Source organism: Nycticebus coucang, chromosome 13 (assembly GCF_027406575.1).
Source record: "Nycticebus coucang isolate mNycCou1 chromosome 13, mNycCou1.pri, whole genome shotgun sequence".
Taxonomy (NCBI): domain Eukaryota; kingdom Metazoa; phylum Chordata; class Mammalia; order Primates; family Lorisidae; genus Nycticebus; species Nycticebus coucang.
Window position 1 is genome coordinate 102,242,978 of NC_069792.1, and position 18,060 is coordinate 102,261,037.

An 18,060-nucleotide genomic window follows, 5' to 3' on the forward strand; every position below is an offset into this window, starting at 1 on the left:
ACTGAGACCGGCATGTAATGAAAACTCCCATCAGCTCATGTGCTTACCAGCCATTTGTATGGCTCCTTTGAGGAAATGTCCATTCAGACCCTTAAACTATTCTAAAACCAAAGTTTGTTTTAAAACATTAACGTGGGATCTTGTTAAGATGCAGGTTCTGATTCAGTGGGTCTGTGGTGGGCCTCAAGATTCTGCGTCTCCCAGAGTCCCAGAGTGATGCCCTGGCCCCTGGTCAGCAGAACGTTCTCTGAGCAGCTCCCATTTCTGCTAATGTGGTGTCTGCCACCCTTCGGGGGCCATCCATCTTTTCTCTCTGGTTGCTTTAAAATTTTTCTCATTGTCTTTGGTTTTTTGAAATTTTGCTGCAATATGTTTGGTATAGATGTTTTATTTGCCATACCTGTACCAAAATACAGTGTGCTTCTTGGAAATAAATATTTGTGGTTTTCATCTATTTGGAAAGTGATCATCAGACATTGTTTCTTCCAGAAGTACCTCTCCTTATTTCTTCCAGGGTCTTCTAGTGGATCTCAGACAAGACACATGTCAGACTGTTGTGTGTTCTCTTACCCTCTCTTTCATGTTTTTCATCTTTTATCTCTCTGGGATGAATTCCAAGTAATTTCTCCAGATCTATCCTTCAATTCACTAATCCCTCAGTGATGACTATCTGCTATTTAACCAGCCCATCAATTTTTGTTTGTTTGCTTGTTTTTTGAGACAGAGCCTCAAGCTTTTGCCCTGGCTAGAGTGCCGTGGCATCACAGTTCACAGCAACCTCCAACTCCTGAGCTCAAGAGGTTCTCTTGCCTCTGCCTCCCAAGTAGCTGGGATTACAGGCACTGGCCACAACGTCCGGCTACTTTTTTGGTTGCAGCCATCGTTGTTTGGCGGGCCCAGGCTGGATTCGAACCTGCCAGCTTAGGTGTATGTGGCTGGTGCCTTAGCCGCTTGAGACACAGGTGCTGAGCCCAGCCTGTCGAGTTTTGAGTGTTGCATTATGTTTCATTTCTAGAAATGCCATTAAATTACTTTACAAAACTTCTTGGTATTTTTAGATAGGATCTTATTTTTCGCATTCTAAAAAAAAATTTTTTTTTTTTGCAGTTTTTGGCCAGGGCTGGGTTTGAACCCCATTTCTGGCATATGGGGCCGGCACCCTACTCCTTTGAGCCACAGGCACCGCCTCCGTCAAAAGAATTTTAAAATGAACCGGATGGTTAGGCTCCATGGCTTCAATGGAAAATGCAATTGCTTGCTCTGTTTTCTTATCTAAGCTGGTTCTCAGGCTCAAGGCACATAAACAGAAAGAGGGGCCAGGCCTTCCTGCAGACAGACCTTACCACCCTGCAGTGGAAAGGCAGTGGTAAGGCAGACCAGATGCCTGGTCCCTCCGTACGGGGACCTTCAGCCTCTCACCACACACTGTGCACCCAGAGCAGGATCTGGGTGAGCTGCATCCCCGGGCCCTGAGCACCACCACTGGTTTCCTGTGGGCGGAGGGCACAAACGGAGGCCTGGCCTAGGTCTCTGGCAGAGGGACACTTCCCAGCTCAAGAGTGTGCAACTAGAATGGACACACTCTGCAGCTGTGCAGTTGGCAGGATCCTCATGTTGGAATAAAAATTGCTGTACTTTTTTTTTTTTTCCAGTTACTCATCAGTTTACTGGTCCATACAGAGCTAAATGAAGGTGAACCACGTGATCACTGGGATGACTGAAGTCAATCCTGCTTCTTAGGAAATGAAGCCATAGCCAGCTGATATATGGCATATGCTGTTCCACCAACTGTAAGAACCATGGTGACTCTATATAGAAGGGCATCAGCCAGCCCACCCTTTAGGTGAACTGGAATCCCATTATCCTCCTGAAACAGCTTTTGCTTCTCTGGAACTTTATTTTCAAAATCCCTGCGTGAAGCAGTGTTTATGGTCCTCTGCGAAATCTGATGGAGAGCCAACAGATTCCGCAGCATCTTGCCTCAGTTACTGCCCACCAACCGCCAAATTGCTGTACTTTTAAGAAAGACCCAATGGAAGTTAGAAACTCCCATTCCCAGGCAAGATAAAAATTAAAAACTATACCACATCCTTGCTAAAATGGCAGTGCTCAGCAGGAACTCAGGGACACTGGGACACAGCTGACACCTACCGTCTTGAATCCCAGTGAGTGATGGGGGAGTGCCACAGACCCCCCCACCCCTGGGCAGCCCTGATGCCAGCTGCTGGGCTGTAAGGTCTTTTACAGAGCAGAAGATGGACTCTTGTGGAGTCTGTGGCTGCTGACTAGCAAAGCTTCCTTCTCCATGCTGGGAGGCTGCTGGGTGATGGACAGAGGTGTGGCCCTGGCTGGGGCAGTTATGCTGCTTTGCTACAGTATAGCTGAAAGGGACTTGAGTCGTCTGACCAAAGGACAGAGAAACAAACTGGCCAGGCCTCACAACAGGAAGCAGTAAGTGTCCTGCACATCCTGGTGAGATGTGTGCTTCAGTGCAAGGAGACTGAGCAAAGATCAGGGACTGTCATGTTAGCAGAGCTTTGAGGAGTGCAGAGTCTGGAATGTTAGGACATTGTCTCTGAGGTCAAGGACAAACTCTGAGCCTGGCATTTCCTTCTTGGAAAGAGAAACACCACACCTGGTGGCCTCTTGTGTGTTTCTGTTGTTTTGAGACAGAGTCTCACTTTGTTGCCCCGGTAGAGTGCTGTAGTGTCATAGCTCACAGCAACTTCAAACCAAACTCTTGGGCTCAAGCGATCCTCTTGTCTTAGACCCAAGTAGCTGGGACTACAGGCGCCTGCCACAACACCCAGCTAGTTTTTAGAAACGGGGTGTTGCTCTTGCTCAAGCTGGTCTTGAACTTGTGAGCTCAAGCAATCAACCCACCTCAGCCTTCCAGAGTGCTGGGATTACAGGGGACGCTTGTGTTTTAAAGACAGTGTGTGACCTGCTGGAGGCTTCCAGACTCCACAATGATGCCATGGTCAGTAGGTGCTGGTCTCCAGTCCTCCCAAGGGGATCCCAGTCCTTCCAGGGGAATCCCAGCCAGAGGCTGATGACACAACGGCCTCTCCCCAGGTAGGTCCAGCCCCTGGCAAGGCAGCACATCCTGCACTCCAGCAGTAAAGACCGCCAGGGCTGCTGCCACAACACTAAACAGAGGCCAACTGGTTATGGGGACAAATCAAGACCCCGTAACCCAGGCTTGAGCCTGCCTTTCTAGCCCATGGGGCCTCAGCATCCGCAGTTTGGGCACCGGCCTAGTGCAGCCTCAGGTCTCAGGCCCCACTCACAGCAGGGGTGCAGCAGATGGTACAGGACCCCTGATATTACATTTTCTCCTAGGCAGGGTTAAGTGGCCTCTTCAGAAAGTGTGGCTGGGCTGGGGACAGTGATGGGCACCTGTGATCCCAGTACTTTGGGAGGCTGAGGCAGGAGGATCACCTAAGTCCTGAGGCTGCAGAGGGCTGTGATGAGGCCACTGCACCCCAGCCTGGGTGACAGAGTGAGACTGTCTCAAAAAAAAAATTGTGCCTCACGTTGTCTTGCTGCTGATACTGTAGGACTGTAGTCCTTTGGGACACCGTCTTTAGCTTCAGTGGCTCACTGTAGGACCGCATGTGTCTGGGAACCAAGGGAGTAGCTGCCTCGCACCCTCCAAGACCCATGGGGAGCACACACTTCCTGTCCCTGCAGCGTTAGGTTCCTGGACCCCCAACGGGGGGGAAGGGCCCCCCTCAGCAGCTGTGTGTCCCTTTGCCACTTGTTCCAGTGGACCAGAGGCCAGTGTGACCCCAGTTATCTACCCAGCAGGGTAGGGAGCAGGGCAGTGTCGCAGGAGGCAGAGCATGTAGCTAGGACTTGGGTCCCCAGGGCTGAGGGTCTGGGCAAAGCAGAGAGGTTACCAGTCACGGCCTCAGGGCCAGTGGCCAGTGGGCTGTGACTTGCTCCACTCACCTCCTCCTGCAAGTCTTCCAGAAATTGCACCTGATCAGCACCCTGGAGAAGCAGAGTCTGGGTGGAATAATCTGTGAGGGGCAAGGTGCTTACCTGCTGCCTCACAGCTTCAATGAGGGCCACAGAGCTTCCCTTGTCTGGGGGGCTGCTCTTGACCAATAAGAACCACCTTGCCTGGTGTGGCCCTAGCAATGAGGGGCCACTCTGTTCTTACCCTGAGGCCTGGAGGCCACAGCCAGTGACCAACATGGAGTATATCAGAACCCCACCTCAGGTGAGGATGGGCACCTTAAGTGCAAACCATGTGTTAGGCACAGGGACAGGGCAGGGTGACAAGTTCTCTCCTGGTCCAGCAGCAGAGGTGGACATCCTGGAGCAGCCCCAGACATTTTGGTCTCAGCTGGCCTCTGCCCTCCTCGCATCCTCCGCCCAGTCTGCCCTCTAGTCACCACCCAGGTCCTTCAGCTTGCCAACATCACCTCTATCCCTGGCCAGGACACCATGGCTGGGTTCAGAGCCTGGAGCCGGTGACCGCAGCACCTGTGTACTCCTGACACGCTCCTGACCCCAGGACAAAGACACAGGACCCACAAAAAGGTTGGAATTGCTTTTATTGGGGGCAGGGCCTGCAGAGCCCCCCCATGGTCAGGTTAGTGTTCTGCCCTCAGAGGCAGCCGACAGCCTGGTGTCTCCACCTGCTGCCTGCCAGGTTAGTGGGACATGCAAAGCTCAGAGTTGAGGCAGGGGTGGGTCTCCAACACAACAGGCTGGACAGCACTGGAGGGCCAGCGCATCCCTGGGCCACTTGATGTGGGGCTGGGGCTCCCTGGGAGGCAGGCAGGCAGACACCTGGGGTGGGGGTCCACAGGGCCCAGAGAAGAGGATGGGTCTGCAGAATCCCCAGCTATGCCCAACTGGGAACAACAGTCTCCCACCCCGGGTCTGGGTCCTGGGTACGAGGGCGGACACAGAAGGCACTTACTAGGGGAGCTGAACCTGAAGGCTGACGCCAGAGGCCGGGGTCTCGGGAGTGCTTGGGAGTGCGGGTGAGCTAGAAGGCAGAGCTCAGATGGTGCTGTAGGAGCTGGGAAGGGACGGATCAGGCTGGGGCCCAGGCTGGGCCGCTGGCTCCTGTCTTCCCGTGTGGAAGGGGCTTCTCTGAGCAGCCAGAAAAAGATGACTGGTTTGGGACCCCTCCCTCCCTAGCAAGGCCCACTGAATGACTACGCAGGAAATGCTGGGCAAGGGCCCTCTGTGGATGGGACTGGCAGCTAGGATTAGCAGGTAGGTAACAGTGAGCCACCTTATGGGGCTGGGGGTCTCGTCCAGACAGAACACTCCCTGGGGAGACTGGAGCGGTGGGCTGGGGCCCAGTTCTGGCCCCTCCAAGGCACCTGGCTGTGATGAGTGGCAGGTAGAAGGGAGTGGGGAGACCCACAGGGGTGAGGTGGTCAGTGGGGCTGGGCCTGCCTCATTTCCCCGAGACACAGGCTAATCTGGACAGCAGATATATATTAATATGTTAGTCTGGTCTTTTTTGGTTAAACTTTAGGCACCGCTTAGGAGGAAGACACCTTTAAACATTAAAGAAAGACCCCAACGCATTGGCAGGAGCCTGGCCACATGCAGAGTGAGAGGGCGGGATGCAGGCAGGGGCTCAGGCCACCGCAGACTCAGGGCCCCCCAGGGAGGCCGAGGGCCCTGAGGCGTAGCGGCGGCCATAGCCCGAGGAAGAGTAAGAGGAGGAGGAGAAGGTCATGGAGAAGCCAGAGCCAGTGGCATCAAAGCTGCCGCGGCGAGAACCAGCCCGGGAGCCGGTGCGGGAGCCGGTACGGGAGCCGGCAGTGGAGCCGGAGCCGCTGACACTATATGGGCTGTAGTAGCCCTTGCTGGACTGGGCGGCAGCCTCCAGCAGCCGCAGCCCTGTGCCCTCCTCTACCATGCTGCGGTCCAGTGCATCCTTGTAGGAGATCTTGAGCTTGGTCTTGGGGCAGGTGAGGTACTTGGAGTAGGCACTGACATCACGAAGCTTCTGGGCAGTGCGGGCGTCCACAGTGCCACGCTGCAAGGCCTCCTCGAGAGACACACGACCGGGCGCATCGGGCTCAATCAGGCCACCTGTCAGGTACTGCACCTCTAGGAAGCGCTGGCCCGCCTCATAGTACAGCCAACCCTTCTTCAGGGCCTGGGCAGCTGACATCTTGGTCTTGGTGCGTGGGTCCTCAAAGCCGCTGAAGGCCTTCTGGGCCAGGTTGATGCGGTCCACCATGATGCGGTCCACCAGACCCTTGTTGACAGCCTCAGTGACAGGGCAGCGCTCGCCAGTGCTGGGGTCGATGATGCCCCCAGTGCAGGCCTGTGCCTCCAGCAGCCGCTGGCCTGTGATGTTGTCAACCAGGTTGCGGTGCATGGCCTCTGTGATGGACACCTTCTCCAGGGTCTCTGTGTCCAGGATGCCGGCCACTGGGCCAGTCTCCTCAGTTGGATCAGACCAGGAGGCCAGCGGGGTCCTGGTGACAGAAGGGCTGCTGTAGGAAGAGGAAGACCCCACTGAGGAAGAGCGGGAGCGGAAGCCGCTGGCATTGCCTGAGAGCATGTCGGCAAACTCAGTGATGGAGAGCGTGCCGGCACGGTATTGGTCCAACGCAGAGCGGTCGATGAGGTTCTTGGCGATGGCCTCATCGATGTCATACTGGCGGCCAGAGCGGCGGTCAATAATCATGGACTTGACCACGCCGTCGGAGGAAGAGATGGTGATCTCCTCCCACTCGCATTCCTGCTCGGACAGTTCCAGGTACGTCTGGTGGTCGATGAGGCCCTTGCGGTAGGCCTCATACACTGACATCTCTTTGCCCGTTTCAGGGTCCACGATCACCACGCGGCGCTTGCGCACCGAGGACTTGGAGGACGTCTTCCGCTCACGCTTCTTCTCCTTTAGTGGCAGCAGGCGCAGGCCAGTCTGTGGGTCGGTGATACAGCGCTCCATCAGCTGCAGGTAGGTCAGGTTCTCCTCCGTGTTGGGGTCGAAGAAGCCCTTGGTGTCATCCGAGGGATCAGTTAAGATCTCATTCATCTCCTCATCAAAGAGGCCACGCTTGTAGGCTACCTCAACTGGCAGCCGGTGGCTCTCCTCAGGGTCGATGATGCCGCCTGTGGCAATCTGGGCCTCCAGCAGGCGGATGCCATGGTCCTTCAGGATCAGGCCCTTCTTCATGGCCTGGAAGAGGGAGATGAGCTTCCCAGAGTAGGGGTCCTTATAGCCAGTGACAGCGCGCTCAGCCGAAAGCAGCTTGTCCTTGAACTCAGGTCCCACAATGCCCATACGCACAGCCTCCTCCACAGTCAGTTTGAGCCCCTTGATGGGGTCAATAACGTAGCCGGTGGCTGCCTGTGCCTCCAGGAGCTCAAAGGCTGTGCCGGGCCGGATGATGCCCTTCTTCATGGCCTGGTACACTGACAGCCGCTCCTTGGTGGCATCGACAAAGACGCCGGCTATACAGCTGGTGCCCTCGAGGAACTTCTGCAGGTTCTTGGTGACCTCCTCAATGGAGGCCAGGCCCTCTTGCAGCTGCAGTGCTGTGGCCTCGTCCATGACCTGTGAGCGCACCAACTCCTCCACAGTGATCTGCTTGCGCAGACCACGGAAAGTCAGTTTGCGGGCATCTGAGAGGGGCAGGAGCAGCTGACTGCTCTTCTCATCACGGCGGCACCGCCGAAGCAGCTGTGTGTAGCTGAGGCGCTCATCAGTGGAGGGGTCCACGTAGCTGCGCACGTCACTAGGTTCTGACAGCTGGTCATGTGTGTCCTTGTTGAGGTAGCCACGTTGGCAAGCCACCTCCAATGGAAGATGGAAGCCCAGGTGGGGGTCCACGATGCCACCAGTGGCCAACTGGGCATCCAGAAGCCGCAGGGCCTCCTCGGCAGGGATCAGCTCCTTCTTCATGGCCTGGAAGAGCGAGATGGTCTGCTCGGTGTACGGGTCACGATAGCCGGTGACTGCCCGCTCAGCTGAGAGCAGCCGGTCATGCAGCTCAGGGCCCACCAGGCCCTTCCGCACGGCCTCATCAACAGTCAGCCGCTCACCCTTTACTGGGTCCAGCAGGAAGCCTGTGGCCGCCTGAGCTTCCAGCAGCAAGCGAGCCACCTCAGCACTCAGCAGCCCCTTCTTGAGGGCCTGGTAGATGGTCAGCGTCTGCCTGGAGCCGGGAAGGTAGACGCCGGCCACACAGCCTGTGCCATACAGGTAGCGCCAGGCAGACTCTGCCTCGAGGACCTCGCGGAGGTTCTTGGTGCCCTCCCGGAGCAGGTTGTAGGTCTCGAGGGAGATGACCCGGGCCTCGTACAGGTCCTCAGCTGTAAGGCGGCGGCGGACATAGTCATAGGAAGCCAGGTTCTGCTGGCGCACAATCTCCGTCTTCTCAATGATCTCGATAATGATGATGATCATACGTTCCTTGGTCACACGGCCAGCCTGGAAGTCCGCCATCAGCCGGGCCCGCTGCTCCTCGGGGATCATGTCGGACTGCATCACCTCCCACAGGGTCATGGTTGCACCGCCATGGCTGCCACCACCAGGGATGTCGATTTGCGTCTCCTCAAAAGCCTTCCGGGTCTCCTCCTCTGTGTAGACCTGCGTGGTCTCTACCACCTCGGCCTTCTCCGCCCCTTTTAGTGGCAGCAGCCGCAGGCCCGTCTCGGGGTCTTCCACGCAGCGCTCCAACAGCTGCAGGTAGGTGAGGTTCTCATGTGTGTTGGGGTCGAAGAAGCCCTTGGTGTCGTCACTTGGATCTGCCAGGATGCGATTCATCTCCTCGTCCAAGTAGCCACGCTGGTAGGCCACGTCCACGGGCACGCGGTGGCTGTGCACAGGGTCGATGATGCCACCCGTGGCAATCTGGGCCTCCAGCAGGCGGATGCCATGGTCCCTGAGGACCAGGCCCTTCTTCATGGCCTGGAAGAGGGAGATGGTGGAGCCTGAGTAGGGGTCCTTGTAGCCGGTGACGGCCTTTTCAGCTGACAGCAGCTTCTCGTGTAGCTCAGGGCCCACGACGCCAGCTTTCACAGCCTCATGGACATATAGGCGCTGGTTCCGTATGGGGTCCAAAAGAAAGCCAGTGGCTGCCTGTGCCTCAAGCAGGAGTGTGGCTGTGCTAGGCCTGAGCAGGCCCCGGTGCATGGCCTCATAGATGGTCACCTTCTCCTTGGAATCCTCTAGGTAGATGCCAGCGAGGCAGCCACTCCCCTGCAGCAGTGTCCGCACGGAGCCCACCTCAGAGAGGTCCTTGACCGACGTCTTGCCGTCCTTGAGTTGCTCAAACTGAGCTCTGCTGAGGACCCCAGCAGCTAGAAGCTCGCTTGCTGGCACAGGGGCTCGGAGACCACTGAAGGACAGCCTCTCCTGTCTCTGGATCTCCACCTCCTCGATGATGGTGATGAGGATCTTGATGACCTTCTCCACAGTGACCTTGCCCGTGCGGAACTGCCGTAGCAGTTCTTGCCGCTGCTCTGCCGTGAAGTACTCAGAGCTGATGACCTCCCAGATGGTCACTGTCTTGCCCTTGAAGCCACCCACAGGGACCTCAACTGTCGTCTTCTCGAAAGTCTCACGGGCCTGGAGCTCAGAGTAGAGCTCCTTCTGCCGGTCCCGGGCAGCCTTCTCAGAGACAGGCAGCAGGGTTAGCCCGGTCAGCTGGTCATGCCGGCACTGTTGTTGGAGCTGGCGATATGTGACTGGCTCTTGTGTGCTGGGATCATGGTAGGTCTTGGCATCATCCTTGGGTGCCGACAGGGCCCTGCTGGTCTCCTCATCCAGGTAGCCCCGGGCATAGGCGATGTCCAAGGGCACACGGTGGCTCTTGCTGGGGTCTACGATGCCGCCTGTGGACAGTTGGGCATCCAGCAGACGCAGGCCCTGCTCCCGGGGGAGGAGACCCTTCTTCAGGGCCTGGAACAGGGCAACACTTTGGCCTGTGTAGGGGTCCCTATAGCCTGTGACAGCCTTCTCGGCTGACAGCAGCTTCTCATGCAGCTCAGGGCCCACCAGGCCGGCACGCACCGCCTCATCCACAGTCAGCCGGGAGCTGGTGGCAGGGTCAATGATGTGCCCGGTGCCGGCCTGGGCTTCGAGTAGGGCCAGGGCCACATCCGGCTGCAGCAGGCCTTTCTTCAGGGCCTCGTAGATGCTCAGCTTCTGCCCAGCCTCCTCCAGCCACATGCCTGCAATGACGTTGGCACCTCGCAGGGCCTGCCGCACAGCGTCCACTTCAGCCACCTCTCGGACCGAGCACTCACCCCGCTGCAGCTGGCAATAGAGATCGTGGTCAATGATTCTGCTCTCCAGCAGCTCAGTGGCAGGTACCAGGGTGCGAAGGCCCTCAAAATAGAGCTGGCCCTTCTGTTGCTGCTCCTCCAGCACCGTGATGACAATTTTAATGACCTTCTCCACCGTGATCCGGCCTGTGCGGAATTGCCGCAGCAGGTCCCGCCGCTGCTCTGCCGTGAAGTACTCTGAGTTGATGAGCTCCCAGATGGTCACTGTCTTGCCCTGGAACTTGCCAAATGGCGCGGACACTGTGGCCTTCTCGAAGACATCCCGGGCCTCGGAGTCTGTGTAGACCAGCTCCCTGCCCTTGGCAGCCTTGTCTGTGAGTGGCAGCAGGCGCAGGCCTGTCTCAGGGTCTTCCACACAGCGCTCCAACAGCTGCAGGTAGGTGAGGTTCTCGTGCGTGTTGGGGTCGAAAAAGCCCTTGGTGTCGTCGCTCGGGTCTGCCAGGATGCGGCTCATCTCCTCGTCGAAGTAGCCACGCTGGTAGGCCACGTCCACGGGCACGCGGTGGCTGTGCACGGGGTCTATGATGCCACCCGTGGCGATCTGGGCCTCCAGCAGGCGGATGCCATGGTCCCGCACAATGAGGTCCTTCTTCATAGCCTGGAAGAGGGAGATCTGCTCCCCAGTGTAGGGGTCTTTGTAGCCGGTGACGGCACGCTCGGCCGATAGCAGCTTGTGGTGCAGTTCAGGGCCGACGACACCCTCTTTCACAGCTTCATTGACGGTCAGCCGCCGGTTCTGCACAGGGTCCAGCAGGAAGCCCGAGGCTGCCTGGGCCTCCAGTAGGATGAGGGCTGTGCCAGGGCTCAGCAGCTGCCTCTGTAGGGCCATGTACACACTCAGCTTCTCATTGGTGGGTTTCAGCAGCAGCCCAGCAATGCAGCTGCGGCCCTGCAGGTATTGGCGCACATCCTCCCGTTGTGCAAGCTCAGCCACCGTAGTGTGGCCCTGAGCCAGCCGCTGCAGCTCCTCTGTGCTCAGGATGCCCACCTCCTGCAGCCGCTGGGCTGGCACCTTCTGCCGCAGACCATCAAAGGAGTGCTCAGGCTCCACCTCCACGGCAGGGCCATCAGGTGCATCCCGGCCATTGGGCAGGGCCTTCGAGGCAGTGACCTCCTCAGAGTGTGCCAGCGCAGCCCGGTGCTCCTCCTCTAGGCGCTGCAGCCGCTCACGCAACCTCTGGTTCTCCTCAGCCAGCAGCTTCTCCTGCTGCTGCCGCTGCTGCTCCAACCGCTGTAGCTCCTGCTGCTGCTGCCGTACACCTTCCTCTGCCTCATGCTGTCGCCGCCGTGCCTCCTCCATGCTGGCCACCAGCTGCTGCCGCTCCTGCTCCATCTGCTGCTGCTGTCGCCGCTGCTCCTCCAGCAGCTGCTGTGCCTTGGCTACCTCTCCCTGGAAGAGCTGCTCCAGCTTAGCCTTCTCCTGCTCGATGAAGTGCTCGCGCTGCAGCAGGCTGTCTTTCTCGGAGAGGAAGCTCTGCTGCAGGGCCTGTGTCTCCTGCAGCAGCTGCTCCTGCTGCACCATCTGCATCTGTGGGGGCAGACTGGGTGTCAGGGACCACTGCCCGGGAGCACCTGCCACCCCACCCCAGGGTAGATCCCCAGGCCCACCCGCTGCATGGAGAGAGGGCCAGTACCTCCTGGGACTTGAGCTGCAGCAGTTTGGCCTCCTGCTTGAGCTTCTCCTTCTCACGCTCCAGCTCCGCGATGGCCTCTCGCAGGCGCTCGGCATCACGATCGCTCTGCTGCCGCTGAATCTCAAGCGTCTGCACCAGCGTCACCTTCTCCTGCGTGGCAAGTTCTGTGCGGTGCAGCTTCTCACCAATCTCCTCCGCCTGCTTCCGGAAGCGCTGGGCGTCCTCCTCCGCACGGGCTTGGGCCCGGCTCATCTCCGCCACACGCAGCTTGAGGCGCTCAGCCTCAGCGCTCATCTCCAGCTGCCGTTGCCGCTCTGCCTCTAGCGTCCGCTGGAAACCCTGTGTCTCCTGCTCCAGCTGCTGCGCCATCTGCTCCTTGTCCTCTTGTAGCCGCCGGGCCTGCTCCTGCGCAAGCTCCTTTTGTTGCTGCAGCAGCTCAGCCTCGGCCTTAAGCCGTGTGGCCTCCTGTACCGCCTGCATCTTTTCCTTGAGCATCTTCTCGGCCAGGGTCCGCTGCTGTACCAGGTCTTCCTCCGCCAGCTGGCGCAGTCGCGCAGCTTCCTGGGCTGCCACACTCAGCCGCGCAGCCTCCTCTGCCACCTGCTTCATCTTTTCAGCCTCCTCCTGCAGGAAACGCTGCGTGTTATCCTTGTCACGCAGGATGAGCGCACGGTTCTCCGCCTCGATGCGAGCCTTGAGCTTGCCCAGCTCTTCCATCTGCACACGCAAAGAGAAGAGCTCCTCCTCCACCTGGCTGCGCTGGCGGGCAGCCTCTGTCGCCTCTGCCTTCAGCCGCTGCAGCTCCTCATCCAGGAGGTGCTTTTGGTGGTCGGTCTCCTCCAGCTGCAGCCGCAGTGTTGTCAGCTCCTGCTCTACCTGCGCCTTCTGTCGCAGTGTCTGCTCTGCAAACTTCTTGTGCTTCTCCATCTCCGCGTCTGCCGCCTGCTTTTGCCGCAAGGCTGCCTGCTCTGCCTGTGCCCGCCGCGCAGCCTCCTGCTCGGCCTCTTTGCGCAGCTTCTCTGCAGCTGCCTGCGCCTGCGCCTGCGCCTGGGCCTGCTCCTCCGCCGACTGCTTTTGCCGCTCGGCGTCTTCCACTTGCCGCCGGGACTGCGCCACCTCGCGCTCAGCCTGCTCCCGAGCTGCCTCCGCCTCCTCAGCAGCTCGCCGGGCAGCCTCAGCCTCGCCACGCAGCCGCTCCAGCACGCTCTGCTCCTGCTGCAGTGTCTGCTGCAGCTCCTCCTCCTTTTGCTGCACCGCAAAGGCATGTGCCTTCTCTTCCGCCTGCAGCCGCTTCTGGGCAGCTTCCTGGGCCAGCTGCAGCTGTCGAGCCGACTCTTGCTCTGCTCGCTCACGCAGCCTCCGCGCCTCCTCCACCTTCGCTTTCAGCCGCTCGACTTCCTCCAGCGCAGCCCTGCGCTGCCGGGCGGCTTCCTCCTCGGCCGCTAAGCTCTTCTGCACGCGTTCCTCAGCTTCACGGCGCCGCTGTTCCTCCTCGGCAGCCAACTGCCGCTGCCGGGCGGCCTCCAGCTCGGCCTGCTCCTTGCTGCGCAGCGTGTCCTCAGCGTTGCTGCGGATGCGCCCCAGCTCCAGCTCCAGCTCCGCCTTGCCGGCAGCTGCCTTCTCGAAGCTCGCCTTCAGTGCCAGGATCTCTTCCTCCACCTGCCGCCGCTGCCGCAGCGTGTCCTCCACCAGCCCCTTCTGCCGCTCCAGCTCGTTCTCTGACGCCTTGCGCAGCTGGGCCAGGCGCTCCTCGATGTCAGCCTTGTGCTGCGCCGCCTGCTCCTCCAGCCGTCGCCGCTGGAAAGCCTCATCTTCTGCCAGCCGTCGCAGGCGCTCGTTCTCCGCCTCCTTCTCTTTTAGTGCAATCTCCGCCTCCGTCTTAAGCCGGGTGGCCTCGCTGATGGCAGCCAGCTTCTCAGCAAGCACCCGCTCTGCCTCTGCCCGCTGCCGGGCTGCGTCCTCCTCGGCCAGCTGCCGCTGCCGCTTGGCCTCCTCCGCCAGGGCACGCAGGCGGGCAGCCTCCTCCGCCAGCTCACGGAACCGGCTGGCCTCGGCCTCCAGTCTCTGCTTGGACTTCTCGCTGGTGGAGCGGGACTCCTCCTCCGCCCGTGCCTTGCTGGCCAGTAGCACCTCCATCTCAGCCCGCACCTTGGCTAGTTCAGCCTCCAGCTCCTGGCGCTTCTGCGTGGCTGCGGCCACCTCACGCTGCAACCGGGTCAGCTCCTCCTCCAACAGCTGCCGCTGCTGCTCCCCCTGTTCCGTCTCAGCCCGCAGCCGTATAAGCTCCTGCTCCGCGGCCAGGCGCTGCTGCGCAGTGCCCTCTGCCAGCTGCCGCTGTTTCTCCAGCTCCTGCTCGGCCAGCTCCCGCTGGCGCACGGCCTGCTCCTCTGCCTTGCCGCGCCTCCGCGCCTCCCGCTCGGCTTCCTCTTTCTGCTTCTCCGCCTCGGCCTGTGCTAGGGTCTTTTGCTGTGCGACCTCCTCCGCCTGCAGCCGCAGCCGCAGCGCCTCATTGGCCTTCAGCTGCCAGCGCTCCAGCTCTCGCTCCGCCTCCTCCCGGGCACGCTCGGCCTCGGCCTGCTGCTGCGCCCGCCGCTCAGTCTCCTCCCGCAGCTGCGCCACCGCCACATGCTCCTCCTGCAGAGTGCGCTCCAGCTGAGCCGTCTTCTCCGCAAAAGAGGCACGCTTGCTCTGCAGCTCCACCTCAGCGCTCCGCTGGGCAGTCTCCAGGGCCACCTGCACCTGGCGTGCCCGCTCTGCCTCGGCCTGTCGCAGCTGCCGGTCCGCCTCCTCAGCCTGCAGCCGCAGCTCCTCCAGCGCCTGCAAGGCCCGCTGCTTCTCTCGAGCCGCCTCAGCCTCCGCCTTCACGCGCAGGGCCAGCTCCACCTCTGCCTGCCGTTTCCGCTGGCTCTCGTCCTGCACCTGCTTTCGCAAGCGCTCCGCCTCCTCCTGAGCCTGCCGCTTCTGCGCCTCAGCCTCCTCAGCCCGTGCCCGCAGCGCCTGCAGCTCCCCCTCAGCCCCACTGCGCTGGCGCTCAGTGGTCTCCAGCTGCAGGCGCACCACACGGATCTCCTCCTCGATGCGCAGCCGGCTGCGCTCAGCCGCCTCCACCTGCCGGGCTTTGGCCTGGATCTCCGCCTCCGAGCTCTGCCGCACGTGCTGCAGCTCCTCCTGGATGCTGCGCTTCTGCTGCTGCGCATCCACTGCAGCCTCCTCGCGCCGCACCGCTTCCTCCTGCATGCGCTGCTGTAGCTCCTGAGCCTCCCGCTCTGCCTGCGCCTTTGCCTGGGCGTGGGCCTCAGCCAGCTGCCGCTGTTTCTCCAGTGCAGCCTCCACTTCAGCCAGCCGCTCCCGCTCCTCCGCCCGCTGCTGCTCAGCCAGCCTCTGCGGCCACGGCAGAGAAGAAGAGAACCAGGGAGAGCGTGAGCACGGGGCGGGTGCCAGGCGTTCACAGGACACAGCCCTGCCACGGCTGCCCCAGTGTCGTGTGGGGGATGAGAGGGGACAGAGGGCCCCAGACTAGGAGACAGCGTGCACCCGCCCAGGGCACTCAGGTAGCGCGCAGCTGGCCCCACCGTGCTCACCGGCCTGGGGAAGGAGGCCTAGGCGTCCTCCCCTCTTCCTGCAGACAGGCGACGGACACAGGGAGAGAGTGTGAGCGCAAAGCAGGAGGCTCGCGGTGTCTGCGAGCTGCACCTTCCGCACAGCCCTGCCTGAGCTCTGCTGGAGGCTGGTGGGCCTGGCTCCCACCTCAGGGGCCCCTCTCCCCAGTTGCAGGCCATTCCTGAAGCCCAGAGGGGTGGCACAGCCAGAGTGGGGACAGCAGTACAGACCCGAGCCAGCTCAGAAGAGGAACTCTCTAGCCAGCAGCTCTAAGCAGAGAGGAGACAGGCCCACAGGAAGCCCAGACCACAGGGACAGCGGGGAGGCAGGAACGAACTGGCCAGGTGGGCACCCCTCTCCGGCCCCCATGATCTAATGCCCCGCCAACTCTTCTCAGAGCAAAGGGTTGAATGTGGAGACCGACACAGAATCCCTAGGAAGAACGACATAAGAGCCAGTGGACGCAGGAGGAGGACGCGTCAAAACAGAGGAGGAGGAGGTGCCAGCCACCACAGGGACAGCAGCACAGCTCCAGGCCAAGGGGATACAGGCCACAGGTGAGGGCAGCTGGGACGGGCCATGCCAGGGGCAGGAGGCGAGTGGGGGCTGCAGTAACTGCTCTCAGGCAGCCCCTCCAGCCACATTTGCAGGTAGGTGTATGATGGCCTCCCGCCTCCCCAGCCCCACCAGACCTGACCATACCTCCTCCTCCTCCATGCGCCGCAGAGTCTCACTGATGAACTTGATGTACTGGCTCGTGAGAGTGGTCAGCTCACTGTAGCGAGTGCGCAGGTCCACATACTGGAGGTGGAAGGTGCAGTCAGGGTCAGCCCTGCTGAGAACCATACCCCAACAAGGCCCACCCAGCCTTGCACCTGGGCCAGGCTCAGCCCACTGCTAACCTACCTCCTGGATGACACTCTCTGACCCAGACTGGACCTTGGGCTTCTTGGCCGGAGAGGCCACTGGCTCAAGCTGTACCTTGTACGTGACCAGCTGGAGCTCATAGTCCTGTAGATATACACTGTGGTCAGCCACCAGCTCTGTCCCTGACGGCCCATGCCCAGCCTGCACACTGACACACAGGCTTTTCCCGGGGTGCCTAGGCTCAGGGGCACCACAGAGTCCTAGGTCCACCAACCCAGCAAGCATCCCAGGACATGGGCTTCGGGCAGCATGTCAGAAGGTGGGCTCACCTTGATGGCATTGATGTACTGCTTTGCGAACCTCTGGCACTCCTCAACCTTCTCACTGTGTCTCTCGATCTCCTCCAAGAGGACCTGGGGAGGCAGGGCGATCAACACGGTGGCCCCAGGGCATGCCCCACCACCCTGACCCAGCGACCCAGCGACCCAGGCCCACCTTCTCTTGCCGCAGCTGCTCCCGCACGGCTCGGCTGTCAGCCAGTGGCATGGCCTGGATCTGCTCTTGCCGCTGACGGGCGTCCTGCAGCCAGGCGCCCAGCGGGTCTGCGCTCTCACGGTAGTAGCGCAACTGACGGCCCAGCTGCTCGAGCTCGCGCTGCCGCACCTCGATCTGGGCCAGCACAGCCTGCCAGCGCTCCACCAGCTGGGTGACCCGCTCCTGCCAGCGTTCCACCTCCACGTCCCGCTCACTGTGCCGCTGCTGCAACCGCTCACCCACCTCCTGTGCACCCCGCAGCTCATCCCGCACAGCATCGAACATAGGCTGTTGTGTCTCTGCCTGGGCCCGTAGCTTCTGTTGAGGACAGGAGGGGAGGGTGCTGTTTCAGCTGGGCCCTGCTGTCCCACCATCCCTGGTGAGGTGCCAGCCCTGTAATGGTACCTTCAGTGAAGCCTTGGTAGCCTCAAGCTCTGAGGGGGTGGCGGGTACAGCCTGGGCCTCCTTGAGTTGTTCTTCGTAGGCCCTGAGAACCTCCTCTGCCCCCTGCGTGCTGCGGATGACCAGGCTGATGGTCTTGAGCCTGGAGGAGAGTGTGGTTCAGACCTGGCCGGAGGGCGCCTGGGCACAGCCTAGGTGCCCAGCGCACAATGCCTGCCTAGACAAACCCCAGGGGTCAGGGACCCCTGTGTTCGTAGGTTTCAGAGAGAGAAGGGGGACACCAGGAGAAGGTGGTTGGGAGCCTCTGAGATGCAGAGACACTTAAACTCCAGTCTGAAGACCAGGAGGGAAGTCATGCGGTTGGAACAGCAGACTCCAAGGCCCTGAGGCAGGTGGAACCCACTGGCTGGCTACCCAGCATCCCGACACCCACAGGGCCTGGGGTGCACTTGTCAGCTTCCCAGCCTGAAACTGAGTGAGGGCAAACCCAGGCAGGAATGGCAATTGTACCCAATAGCACCATTTCTCTCAAACATTGGTTAGCATTTGTGGGTAAAGGGTGGATGTACCATTTGCAATATATTAGGAGCCTAAAAAATAATACGTTAGAAATAAATGCCAGAGGCCCTGGAGGAGCAAGTCAGGAATGGGACAGACAAGAGACCAGGTGCAGGGAGACTTCTCACTACTCTACTGAAAGTAGGTCCACGTGGAGGCATTCTTTATGCCTCTGAAGTAA

General features: G+C 60.2%; 2 protein-coding genes across 28 annotated transcripts in view; both read right to left on the reverse strand.

Moving 5' to 3' along the window:
• Positions 1-1,664: 1,664 nt before the first annotated feature.
• LOC128563847 (cytochrome c oxidase subunit 7A2, mitochondrial-like) lies at positions 1,665-2,265 on the reverse strand. The gene has a single exon (XM_053559341.1). It carries the CDS (start codon positions 1,973-1,975, stop codon positions 1,724-1,726), a length of 252 nt encoding a protein of 83 aa, XP_053415316.1. The 5' UTR covers positions 1,976-2,265; the 3' UTR covers positions 1,665-1,723.
• Positions 2,266-4,548: 2,283 nt separating this feature from the next.
• PLEC (plectin) overlaps positions 4,549-18,060 on the reverse strand; it is a 56,923-nt gene continuing 43,411 nt past the window's right edge. For 26 of the 27 annotated variants that reach the window (XM_053559537.1, XM_053559534.1, XM_053559533.1 and 23 more), the window contains 7 exons: positions 17,325-17,463; positions 16,881-17,237; positions 16,715-16,798; positions 16,425-16,529; positions 16,221-16,319; positions 11,919-15,299; positions 4,549-11,812 (listed from right to left, as the gene is read on the reverse strand). In XM_053559537.1, coding sequence (XP_053415512.1) covers positions 5,612-11,812; positions 11,919-15,299; positions 16,221-16,319; positions 16,425-16,529; positions 16,715-16,798; positions 16,881-17,237; positions 17,325-17,463 — 10,366 coding nt within the window. In that variant the 3' untranslated portion in view covers positions 4,549-5,611. The remainder of the gene's footprint in view (positions 11,813-11,918; positions 15,300-16,220; positions 16,320-16,424; positions 16,530-16,714; positions 16,799-16,880; positions 17,238-17,324; positions 17,464-18,060) is intronic. The other variant, XM_053559555.1, reaches the window with a different exon arrangement.

What these genes read in the sequence shown, in the direction of transcription:
- LOC128563847 (XM_053559341.1), bottom strand. Translation starts at nt 1,975, where the DNA reads ATGCTGCGGAATCTGTTGGCTCTCCATCAGATTTCGCAGAGGACCATA.